Consider the following 12,651-nt stretch of genomic DNA (forward strand, 5'->3'; position numbering starts at 1 on the left):
TCTCAATTACTATTACGGCTTACGTGGGGAAAGAGTTGTGAAAGGTGACGCAGGTGCTTATCTTCCATTAAATGTATCCATATCCATTGAGATTTCTCAATTACTATTACGGCTTACGTGGGGAAAGAGTTGTGAAAGGTGACGCAGGTGCTTATCTTCCATTAAAGGTATCCATATCCATATCCATTAAGTACTATCAGAATGGATATGGATACATTTAATGGAAGAAAAGTATACAACATAATAAAAAAGGGAAGGAATAAATTCGCCCCCCTTTTCTTCGTTGGGCAAGCCCTATAGTAATAATGTATTTATGATTCACTTTTTACACTAAAGGTTGTGGCCCCGGGTAGAAACTAAGTTAATTCTTTAACGGTTGCCACACCCTAGGGCTCTTATATTTTATATTGCCAGTGTCATCATTTTATATAAAATATTAGAGCACATTGAGTATTAGAAAATAAGTCTACCACTCGATGGAATTGCTATGTAGGCACAAAACGAGAATGAGGTTGCTACATAGATTTATTCCATGGGTTCTGCTGCCAAAAACAAAAAACCCATTTTAATTAATAATTGTGGAGAAATCAATAATTATTAAGGCAAGCAAGAAGAGTAAAAAAAGACTTTGGAGGGAAATTTTGTCTTTTTCTTTATTCAATTCAAGAAGGAAGTTTTAGGTTGAATTGCAAGCCATTTGTCCTCGTTCTTCATCTCGTCTCCCTTTGGAGAATATTTGATTCGGGCGAAGAGCAAGGTTCGATGGAAGAAGGTATGACCTCGATATTGCGATTTCATTTCTTGCGGGAAACGCCAAAATTTCGTTTCGACTTTTTCGCTTTAAGATTGAAATAAAAATAGATAAAATCGGTTTCCCTTAGAATCAATTATCTCATCCAATATTCTAACTTTCTAACATAGAAATGTCTATAATGAGCATAGATTTCTAGTTTGAAATTTTCCCAGATTAAGGCTCTGCAACTTTTGATAAAAAGAAAAGAAAGATGAAGGAAAATAAAATGTCCTTACAACTTAGTGGAGGAGAAGAAGCTTAAGATTTCTAGGGTTTGTGTGAGAAGCATGGAAAACGAGAAACATTCAATCATATTTCAGCGATGAACAAGGACACAACGATCATTGATATTGCTGATCTTATCTGGAATAGCAACCGGATATGCAAATTTCAACAAGGTCTAGAGGGCTTCATTCTAGATCTATAAGATCTACGTGTGGAGGTACCTCAGGAGAGAACATGGTAGAAGAATAGATTTACCATCTTTATTTCCATAATTGTTGTTCCTCTTGAGGTGCCCGGAATCCGTCAATATTTTGCAAGTGTCCTGCATGAGTAATATAATGTAGTTGTTTCGTCATTGTCATATGTCTTTACCTCTTCTTGGTATTTTTTTTCGTCACTATCTGTGTCGGTACTTTTCCTATGTTAGATTTAGATTACGATTTTACCCTAAAGAAAGTAGTTAATATCATAACTTATTATTAAAGAGAATAGGCATAATACAGGTGGGATATAGATGGGATTTTTGGCAAAGGGTGGAAGAACTTAACCCACGTTTCCGCCTTTATATATCGTAGTTAGATTACAACCAATGCCCAATATTGCTTTATTTTTCTATTTTACCAGGTTTTAATAAATATGTAATTAAGACAGGTTTTCATTTCTCTATCGTCAATAATTTTAATGCTTCTTCAAATTAACAATTATCTTATCTTTTTCTCTATTGTCCTGTGCAACACATGGGGTTTTTTAATAGTATTCACATATACCCAATTTTCTATTTCACTTTTTTTTTTCTCCCAAATGTATTAAAATGATCTATTCATTGAAAATATTTTTCAAGTTTCTAGAACGTGTAGGGATTTCCATATAGTGTAGACGTGACCATAACACAAATTGAAGATCCTGAGATGCTTTTCTTCTTGGAGGCCCATGACGTAAATTGAATAAGCTAAAATAACAAATCAAATTTACAAGTTGCAAAGGGAGGATGATGTTCTTGTCTTCTTGGATGACTCTAACAAAAATTGAATGACCTTCAAAATCAAACAACTTAACTTAAAGTATATAATAGATTTACCATCTTTATTTCCGTATTTCTTCAAATTTATCTAAATAAATTAAACACTCAACTTCTCGCACTGTTACAATTGAATACTGGATCGTGGGCAATTTTATCACCTTATAGGCACCCACGAGTCGATCCCGATACTTAGCGGCAAAGTAGATAAAGAACACCCCCAAAAACATAATTATTGCCGTCGCAACCATTACTGGATACCTGCGAGGTGGGACTCATAAGGAATATTGTCCGCATGATCTTTGAAATCCCTGGCCAAAAAAAATATTTGGAGTCACTCAAATGCCATAAGACCAAAATATGAAAGAAAAATATTCAACTTGGGCTGTTTTTGGCAATCATGAATTTTTTTCCATGAAATACTATTTTACCAAGTTGCGAGAGATGGGGAGTCATCCTCAATCACAGAGCTAAAATCCTTCTTTCATTCTCATTCTATTATGAAGTAGGCACTAGCATGATGGTCGAAACCCATGCCCTATTGTAGACACCCAATTTTGACCAAACCCTAAATTTTTGTTTTTAAATGAAAACCTTTTAAACTAGTGTATTAGTGTCCCAAATTTCATCTTGTGGTATGTTAGGATCCTAGGTAGGTCCCTCTAATATTTCATTAAAATCCGTCGGGGTCTGCCTAGCGAACGAGTGTAGGTTGTTGTATAGTGTAATTAGGGGTGCAACTTGGGTGGGCTCAACCCAAACCCGTTGGGTTCAACCCGGGAAAAAGTCGGGTTGGGTTGAGTTCGGGTCGGGTTCGGGTTCGGGTTTGGGTTGACTTCGGGTTCGGGTTGAGGGCTTGGACAACCTGACCCGAGTTCAACCTGACATTTTTAATATTTTTTATATTTTATAAGTTTAAAATCTCGGGTTGGGTTGGCAAAAAGGGTTCCTCAGGTCGGGTCTGGTTGAACTTCGTCAGGTTGGAACTTGGGTCGGGTCATGTTCGGGTTGAGTAAATGGTTGGTCGGGTTGGGTTCCGGTTGGCCTCAACCCGAACCCGACCCACCCGAGTTGCACCCCTAAGTGTAATATAGTGTAGAAAGAGGGGAGTGACTTATCCGGTTTGGATGTGCTCTAGTTAGATTAAGGTGTTATAGAAGGGTTGTCCCTGGGCAACTAAAGGGTTAAATAACCATTCTAATTTTTCATTAGACATTCTCTCCCCATGGACCACCCTTATTTACCAAGACAAGTTGAAATATTATAAAATGGGGGTGTCATTTGAACTTTAGGGGCATAATATTAGCATCTACTCCGATAAATAGAAGTCAAGAAATGTCTAGAATTTTCTCATTTTCGTTCCTTCTCGGGAGAGAGAGTGAAAAAAAAATAATCCCAAAACCCTTCCCTCACTTCATCTTCTCCGATCGCACCATTGCTGGATTCCGGCCATGTCCCGGTTGGCTAGTTCCTTTGTAAGCTTCTTTTTCCACCTTTGTAGACCTTAACTATAGAATTTGACCCTACCTTTTACAAACCCTAAGCAACCGAACCCTAACCCTAATTCTGTGATTTTCGATCGAGACCTTTTTCCCCGGTCATCTCCTCCGTTAAACTTGCCGGAACGTAGGCCCAGCTCCGGCCGGCTATCTTGTGGCTCATCACCTCACCGATCTTCATTGATATAGTCTCCTTAATCTCTTGTAATCTTGTGTTCTTGATGTCAAACCGTAGATTTGTTTCTTTTATTAGCTCAAAACCCTAGAACAAGGTTTTAAAACTCCAGATCTACCATTTCCTCATCTCTATTGATTATGGATCTAAGCCATCCCAAATCCGAACAAATCAAGGTACCTCGTTGTTTCTGATTGAAGAATTTTCAAGGTCAGATTGCGTTTTTAGCAAGAATTTCAAGAAGAAAAGAGAACCAGTAGTTCAATTAGCTTGTGCGATATATTTTGTCGCAGCAGGGCAACATTTTTATTTACTCTCGGTTCAGGTAACAATTATGTGGTTTTACTTTTACTTCTAATTTCATTGATTTCACTTCATGATTTGTACATTTTTTTTATTATGCGATTACTGATAGGAATGATCCATATTTTGAAGAATTTTGACCTGAATTTTTAGCATTTAATAGGTTGATTGTTGCTGAATCCAGATCGGGTCCTTGATTAAATCTTTAAGGTTAAATGTATGATTTGAGGGTCTGTTGCAGTTTAAATCCAGGTTAGAGCTTAGCTTTTGATTGCTCAGGTTCATCATTCACTTGTTTTTATAATCCAGATATAGAATAGAATCTTGATGATAATTTCTGGTATTTTCTCATTAATTTGGATTCATTATTTAGGATCAGTTTTCCATGTGTACTTAGATCAGTTTTTAGAAGTGGTGACTAGGGGATTGTTTTGGCCATTGTTGTTCTCTGGTTTGGTATTTTTATGAGACTGGTTTAAGAAAATGATTGTAATAAGGGGAGTGGTTACATTAATCATACTATTCCTTGAGGAATGCATTAAATTGAGTTGCTTCTGTCATTTCAGCTGCATGTATCATAGATGCACAGAGACACTTCGAATACTTCCATTAGTATTACACATTACTGATTTCTTTAGGGAATTCATGATGAGTCTAATTCAAGGTTGCCAGCACGGGATTCGAAATCGGGATTCGATTCGGGAATCGAAAGCGGGATTCGAAGGTTCCGGGGATGGTTGGGAGCGGGATTCGATTTTTTGCCGGGGATTCGCCGGGGAGTCGCCGGAGATTCGTCGGAGAGCGATAAAAAATTAATAAAAGATAAAATTTAAGGAAAAATACCTGAAAATGAAAATCTAAGCATTCAACTGTACACCATTAAACATAAACATCATTCTCCAAATACTGAAATTATAACAGTTTTTCATTCAGGAGCCAGGAATCCAGGGACCAGGACTCCACCATTAAACAAAAAATTTAGTTTCCAAAAAGCGAAATATCAAAATTATTACAGAATTTCTCAAGTATTTAAAAAAAAAGAAATAAAGTTAGGCTTTTCTCTTTCCCTTCGAATAAGCATGATCATCTCGTCCTCTTCCTTCTCCTCTTCCTTCTACATTTTCTGTAAAGGAAAAGTTTAAATAAATGAATTAATATTTATAAGACTAATATCTTCACTGGGAAATTGCAAGTGTTAAAGATTTTGTAACTCCCCTTGTACGTTCTCCACGCCCCAGGAAACTAGTAATACGACCTTGAGTGTTGGATGGTCGTCCAATTTCAAGTTCCGAGCTACTGACCACTCTTGGAGTCCCAGATCCTGCAGCTTCGTCATTGTCATCTAAGTCACGAATAGTGAGTGAAGGACTAGAAAGTAATGACTGAGATGACGCACGAAATGTAGAAGGTCTAAGGAAATCATCATCGAGATCCTGCCATCGCATATCCTCCATTCTGATAGAGGATTCATCCATAAGTGGGAGCTCTGGGTTGATGTCCCATTTTCTATTTGGTCCTTCTTTGTATGCAGCCGCATTAAATCTAAATAATAGATTCGAAATTAAATAAATAATCTGACATAAATAATAAAAAACAATTATTGCATGCAAAAATGAAACAAACTTTAAACCTGGATAGGAGTCGAAGATTTGAGTGGATGCACACAAGAGTATCAGCACGATGTGAATTTAAGCGATTACGCTTTACATTGTGAATGAAGCTATACGTGCTCCATACTCTCTCTGCAGAAGATGTGCTGATAGGCTGTGAGAGAATTTTGATGGCCACTGACTGTAACTCTGGTACATGACTTCCATGAAAGTTCCACCATTTGGTCACACACACATTGGGATCTTTCGCATCATCCCTGGCAAATTTACTGGAAAACCTTCCAACCCTTCCTATGAAATCATATAACTGACGTCTAATCATACCACTCATCTCATCATCAGGGGAGAGATCCCTAATGGCTTCATATACAGCATCCATGATTTCAGGGTCTTTATCTGAAAATAAAATTGAATAATCGATCAGTCGATAACATAAATGAAGATAAATACAATTACATTATGAAAATTCACAATATGAGAAACAATTACATACCTGGGGTGACTCGTTTACCACCGCCTGGTGCTGGAATATTGAGATATGCAGGGTCATAATATTTTGGAGTGAGTACATGAGCCAAGGCATGCATTCGAACATTCATCTTCCCCCATCGTCCCACCACAATACCATGAATATGATTGTACATGTCAGGCACATCTTTCAAGTTATCTTTTATTTGTCCTAACATATTGTCCATGCCTTCGTACACTTCTGATATCAGACAGCCTTCCTGGTCAGTGAACTTAATCATTTTATAGACGGGCTTCGTAATTAATAATGCCAATTTTATGTTCGTTCAAAATTCATCAGAGACTACACAAGTAGTTGTCATTTCGCCCCTCTCTATCATCACTTTGTCGGTGCAAGCATTCAACCAATCTTTCCAAGCATCTGTTAATACTGTCATCTGCAACGCCTCCCTTACATCAAGAAGTTTCTTAAGTGTAGTATAATGAGTTGCAAATCTAGTCTTCGCAACTTTCAGCAACTCAAACTTCGAATTGCTTCTAAATATAGCAAGAGCCTGCGAATGATTGGTAATATATTTGACGACATCCTTGCAGGAACGGTAAGTCTCTCCAATCCAACCTAGGTGTTTATGCTTGGTCAAGTCTTTGAATATCAGATTTAATGTGTGAACCACACAAGGAGACCAAAATATGTGGGGATAAACTTTATTAACCTCTGTCCCAGCAAGCTTGCAATTGGTTGCATTATCTGTCAGCACTTGCACAACATTAAAAGGCCCTACTTCTTCAATAGCATTCAACAAAAACTTTGCAATGTTTTTCCCTGATTTCTCCACGGCAGAGAAGTCGTGCGCATAGAGAAACATTGAACCGAACATATTCGATGCTAGTACATTGATCAGGGCTTTATTCTTCACGTTTGTCCATCCATCAGAGACAATAGATAGCCCATGTTCAGGCCATTTTTCTCTCACAACACCTAGATCTTTTGTTACATTATCTTTCTCATGGTCCAATAAAGTTGTTCTTGCTTTCTCATAAGAAGGCAACTTGTATCCAGGCACACAATTGGCGGCAGTTATCATCTCTTGAAAATATGGAGATCGGAGGACGTTAAAGGGAATCCCATTGGCGGCCAAAAATCTCAGCACCTTATGATCAACATCGTCTCTATCCTTTGCTCTAAAAGACTTGCCAAGTGGTGATTCACCAACCTTACTTGAAGAAGTCGCACCGGAGCTGGAAGACTTGCCAACCATGTCTAACCGTGATTTCTTCAGTGGCAGTCTCCCAGGTAAATTCTCTGCTCTTTGGACTTGGCTTCTGATGTGGTCTTGTAATTGTTTGTCTTTTGCAACTGCACTGCAATATGCTATTCCTTGACCTTGACCTCTTGGTGCTTTCACAAGGTGTGCGTGCACCCTTGTATAAGTCCCAGTGTAAACCTTCTTACAATGCTTACATTTCCACTTTTTGGTTCCCCCATGTCCTTCGCTAGCTTTCTTTCCTTTGACTACGTGTGACCATAAAACTGTCGCTGACCTTGCGTTCGGAGTCAACACTATGTCCTCGTCATAATCTTCTTCCACACATTCTTCATCATAGTTGTATTCTAGGTCCCCTTCAAAAACTATGTCATCATCACCTACACCTTGGCCTTGAAATTCTTGGTCGACAGTCTCGTCCATCTTTCCTCAATTGCCTCCTGACAAAATCAAATTGTAAAATATTTGAATAATATATATCAGCACTACTTATTTTGATGTGGGCACTCCTCAGTCCTCAATCCTCACTTTATTAAAAATTTAAAAGTATGGTATGGCCTGCACTACAGGATGATCCAAAGTCCAAACCGTCCATTAGATGGGCCACGACCTAAATAGGTTGGGCCCCAAAAATCATTTCCCAAGGTTGATCGGTATAAAGTATAAAGTAAACACCAAGTTATAACCAATCTGTGTGGGATACACTTGGTAACTGGAGGTTTATACTTGATTTTCCTATATTTTTTATATATCTTAGAGATGAGATGATCAGATGAATGCAGGCATTTGTGATTTTCTGATTTTCACCATAATAACTTTCAGAAAAGGACCAGCAATAGACAGAGATAAATACCTCGTTAAATTTGAATAGCAAAGGACCCTCTTTCTAATGTTGCTTGCTTTTGCAACAATTGAAATAAGTTTGATCCTAACCCTCCGATCTATAGAGGGTTAGGATCAACTCTCAAACATTCAGATCGGAGGGTTTGAGAGTTGATCCTAACCCTCTAATCTATAGAGGGTTAGGATCAACCTATGGAAATTATTTTTGGGGCAAAAATACTTTTTTAGGCCGTGGCCCATCTAATGGACGGTTTGGATTATCCTGTGGTGCGGGCCATGCCATACTTTTTAATAAAAATACAAAAAATAAAAAATCATGGATTATCCAAAGTTCCAAACTGTGAGGATAATCCACGGTTTGGATTATCCTGTGGTGCGGGCCATGCCGTGAGGACTGAGGAGTGCCCTCATCAAAAATCAAAATCAAAATCAAAATCAAAATCAAAATACATGAGTCGCATTTCACAGAAACTGTGTGACATTCGGTTTCTCACAGAAACCATCAACACAGAAACCCATCCCTTTTTTTTAGTATTTAAAAAAAAAATAGAAAAAAATATATACATACCTTTCCTTTTTCTTCTTCTTCTTTTTCTTCTTCTTCTTCTTCTTTTTCTTCTTCTTGCCGGCGGGAATCGCCGTGAGAGAGAGGGGCGGCGGTGAGAGAGGAAAGGGGGAGAGGAGCGGCTGTGAGGAGGAGGAGGAGAAGAGGGTTTTCGGTTTTTTCGTTTTTTAGGGTTTTTTTTAGCTTTTATAGGTTTTAAGTTGAAATTACAAAAATAATCCCACTTAAAATATCACCCTTACTGTTAAAAAAAGGCTATAAATGTAATTTCACGACAAAAAGTTGGGATTCGCGATTCCCATCACTAGAATACCGGATTTGATCTTATGGGAATCGCGATTTTAAATTATGTGATTCCCGAATCCAAATGACTAAAAACCGCGGATTTCATTTTCATAAAACGCGTATTTAACTTTCCAGAATCGCGATTCCGGTGGAAACAGAATCGCGATTCCCCAATGACGATTCGCGATTCCGATGGAATGGATTCGGGATTCCCCAGAATCGGGGAATCGAATCGAATTACGATTCCGATTCGCGATTCGGGGAATCGCGAATCCCCAAGTATAGGTGCGAATCCGGCTTCTCTGGTCTAATTTGTTCAAATTTCTATTGATCCAATGTTTTGGTGTCTTTGTTTAAAAAAGAAGAAAAGGAACATTTTGTTTGTCCTTTAGTTCATTTTCCTATATAACCCTTAGATTCCCCTGCTTCTTTGGTTTAAATTCTGATTTTTTTAGGAAGGTTTTAAAGCCCCCAAGCTTATGGATCATCTGTATTTTCAAATGACTATTGCATAAGTGGATGAATACATATGTTTTACGTCTATTATTCAGGTCATTGTCTTTAGGACAATCATTTAACTCACCTGTAATTTAGATTCTTATAGTTTATCTTTAATACATGGCTAGTGGTCATTAATTCCTATGTTTTTAGAGTTCCTACTGATATATGTGTATTTGAAGCTTTCATGTGATATACGCATCTTTTTTCATTAGACACTTGTGTCAGGTTCAGTTAACAGAATATATGCATTATTTTCAAAATGTTCTGTATCAATTAACTCAAAAGGGTTTGGATTATGTTTTCTAGACATTCTTTTAGGTGACACAGTTGTTATTCTATTCTCTTACGTTGTCCCAAGTTATGCTAAGGTTATAGCATCTCAATGTTTGTTATGGTAACATGGCTCCTTAAATAACGTGCTCAATTATTCCTTTAATTTGCTAAAGCCTCATGGGATTACCTTGTTTTGATAAGTGTACCGATCTATCTGTTGTCATTGAGGTTACTCCTGATCTATTTGGTTATAAAGAGTGAGTTGGTGTGATTACATGCACAGATTGTAGGATTCATTTCTTGATGTAAGTGGTTATGTTTAGATAATAATATTATACTAATGTAGTTGCTTCTAGAGAACTATATTGACTCCCTTGGCAGTTATTTAAGCATTAAAAGCCTAATTAGGTTTGTGTATATAATGGAATATGGTTATGTCAATATTTTTTTTCTCATTCATAGGGGTTTATTTGGTTAGCTTATTTCTTCTCATGTTCCCTGATACAATTATCTTGATGCTCACTCCTTCTGTGATGACCTTCTACCACTCTCTGTTTTAAACCTGTTTGTTTATTCCCTAATGATTTGAACCATCCCACTTGAGTTCAGGTTTCAGTTTTGGATTTCTAAAAAGCTTCTTCATGATTTTAGGGTTCTCATTTGAGTTAAGGTTGTCATCACTCACCAGTATTTGATTTTGTCATCAGTTTGTTTTTGTACAACATAGTGAGAAATTAACTTGACTGTGGGGCTGTTTGGTGCATGATCTCCATTTTTTTTTATCTACACATAAGTCATTATGTCAACTGGTATGAGCAGCAATAATATCAAAAGTTTCTTTTAAAAAGAAATTAACCATGAAAGAGGAAAAGATTGAGAAACCACCTGAACAGGTGAATGCCAATACCAGTAGAGTTGGAGTGGCTAAATCATTGCTGTTGTGTTTCGATTTTTTTAAAATAGCATGTATATTTTTGGCGTGTATTAGTCTTTTGACAGTAATACAAAACCTTCCGTTATTTGAGAAAAATCTTCTAGAAAATTCCAACTCTTATTGTCACATTACAAGGTTTGTTGATAGATTGGTCTCAAGGTCTCCTTTTCTGGTTTCAGTTTCTGTCCATATAGTCTTGTAGCTCATTTCATTGCCATTTCAGCATTTAGATAATCAATTTGATTACGGGCATTCCCAAGCAATTTTCCCTTCTCTCTAGAGCTTTATAAAGGTATACCTTCCACTCATTAGCATTAGATATATCTTGTTTAAGCTGTTCTAGCTCTGATTTGTAATGGCTCTACTGAGCTTCCATTCGTTGTTGTTCTCTAACCAGTCGAGTAAATTTTCTGATCTATACTTTGAAGAGAATTTCTAATTTTCTCAAGTTCCACTCCCTTCGTGTTGATGGACTTTGCATTCTGCCAAATAACTCTCATAAACTTCAGCTTGGGATGCTTATCATCATGATATCTCGTTGTTATGCTGTCCTTCTTACTCACCTGAGCATCAGTTCGAGTAACCTTTATGGCCACATAGAAGTTTCAACATACTGCTGTTCTACCAAACACTTGTGCAAAAGCTGACTTATAATGGGGAGAGAATATCAGTTTCTTTAATAGAGATATCACGTCAGAAGTGTATGGAAAACTTATTTGTGGTGCCTTCACCCTATTCAGTGGTATAAAAGTAACCCTTCCAGTTTTTTTATAGCAAGGTATCTTATTATCCTAGTTAATATCTCACTTGTCTTGACGCCCACATGAAATAAACTATTTCCAGCAGTAACTTCAAAGGTAATAAATTTTTTTCTACCTAAAGCTTCATGTTCACCCTTGGGTTACATTTGTTTAGATAAATTGCTCTTCATGGTACTATAACAGTGCGAACCTCATTCTAATCATTTTTTTTTTGGGAACAAAGTAGTTGATGAATTCTATTTATATCTAATTTTTAGTTTTGAGAAGGAAATGTTATTTTTGATGGGAGCACTTTGGTCTGCATGTTTAATTTCTCAGGGGATAAAAGAAACTGATGATCACACTGATGTTTTTAAGTATCATCTATTTTTATATTGATCATATAAGTTTTTGGTAATAGGTGTAAGAGCTTGCTTTATCTTGGATATACTGTGCATTTTAAGAAGTTAATGCTACAAAAACTTAATTTTCTTTTCAATAATTATGTCTGTTCAAGCTTCAACCACTAATATCGAAATTTTTAAGAAGGGACCAAGGCTTGACAATATGCGTTTTGTTAATAATCTCATAAAAGATGATCATGATAAGTATTGCTAGTATGTGCAATATCTATTAATGACATGAAGTCTACTGGTTTTTATTAATAAGAATATCATAGTTTTTTTAGTTTCCATTTGACAGGACATCATTGCAAGGGCAATGAAGGAGTCATCCCAAGCCCCCATCCTTAGGGGACTTGCTCGGTCCTAGTAGCACTCCCCTCTTTATTTATCAAACTAGCCCAGCTTTTTAGATACTTATAGACATTAGTAGCCTATTCATTGCAAGGGCAATGAAAGAGTCATCTAGAGCCCTCACTAGGAGACAAGCTATGTTTCATCAAGGTAATTCTCCTTTGGAGACAAGCCTCATTTAGAGCCTACCCTTAGCGAGGTCACCTTAGTCGTGTTAGAGAGTGAACCCATAGGAAGCATGTCTTGCCTCATTATTAGAGCCCCTACTAAGTTAAAGACTAACATAGATCTTAGTTTTCTTATCCCTATTTATCATTGCAAGGGCAATGATAGGGATACTTGGAGCCCACCTTTGTATCTAGGAGACTTGTCCAGTCTCACAAGCACCCTCCTTTGTCT

General features: G+C 37.2%; 2 protein-coding genes across 2 annotated transcripts; both read right to left on the minus strand.

The window, feature by feature from the left end:
* Nucleotides 1-5,188: 5,188 nt before the first annotated feature.
* LOC143890936 (uncharacterized) lies at nucleotides 5,189-6,446 on the minus strand. Its single transcript, XM_077395607.1, has 3 exons — nucleotides 6,117-6,446; nucleotides 5,644-6,019; nucleotides 5,189-5,555 (listed from the first exon to the last, which is right to left on the minus strand). The coding sequence occupies exons 1-3, from the start codon at nucleotides 6,370-6,372 to the stop codon at nucleotides 5,189-5,191; spliced, it is 999 nt and encodes a 332-aa protein (XP_077251722.1). The 5' UTR covers nucleotides 6,373-6,446.
* On the minus strand, nucleotides 6,418-7,779 carry LOC143890937 (uncharacterized). Its single transcript, XM_077395608.1, has one exon. The coding sequence runs from the start codon at nucleotides 7,777-7,779 to the stop codon at nucleotides 6,418-6,420; it is 1,362 nt and encodes a 453-aa protein (XP_077251723.1).
* Nucleotides 7,780-12,651: the final 4,872 nt, after the last annotated feature.

This window comes from Tasmannia lanceolata, unplaced genomic scaffold, assembly GCF_043159265.1.
Source record: "Tasmannia lanceolata isolate RefF3 unplaced genomic scaffold, GAP_Taslan_0.1 ptg000013l, whole genome shotgun sequence".
Classification (NCBI taxonomy): domain Eukaryota; kingdom Viridiplantae; phylum Streptophyta; class Magnoliopsida; order Canellales; family Winteraceae; genus Tasmannia; species Tasmannia lanceolata.

What these genes read in the sequence shown, in the direction of transcription:
- LOC143890936 (XM_077395607.1), bottom strand. Translation starts at nt 6,372, where the DNA reads ATGATTAAGTTCACTGACCAGGAAGGCTGTCTGATATCAGAAGTGTAC. An exon ending in TGGTAAACGAGTCACCCCAG is followed by an intron (nt 6,020 to 6,116) that starts GTATGTAATTGT and finishes TTTTATTTTCAG; the next exon opens with ATAAAGACCCTGAAATCATG. An exon ending in AATCTTCGACTCCTATCCAG is followed by an intron (nt 5,556 to 5,643) that starts GTTTAAAGTTTG and finishes TCTATTATTTAG; the next exon opens with ATTTAATGCGGCTGCATACA.
- LOC143890937 (XM_077395608.1), bottom strand. Translation starts at nt 7,779, where the DNA reads ATGGACGAGACTGTCGACCAAGAATTTCAAGGCCAAGGTGTAGGTGAT.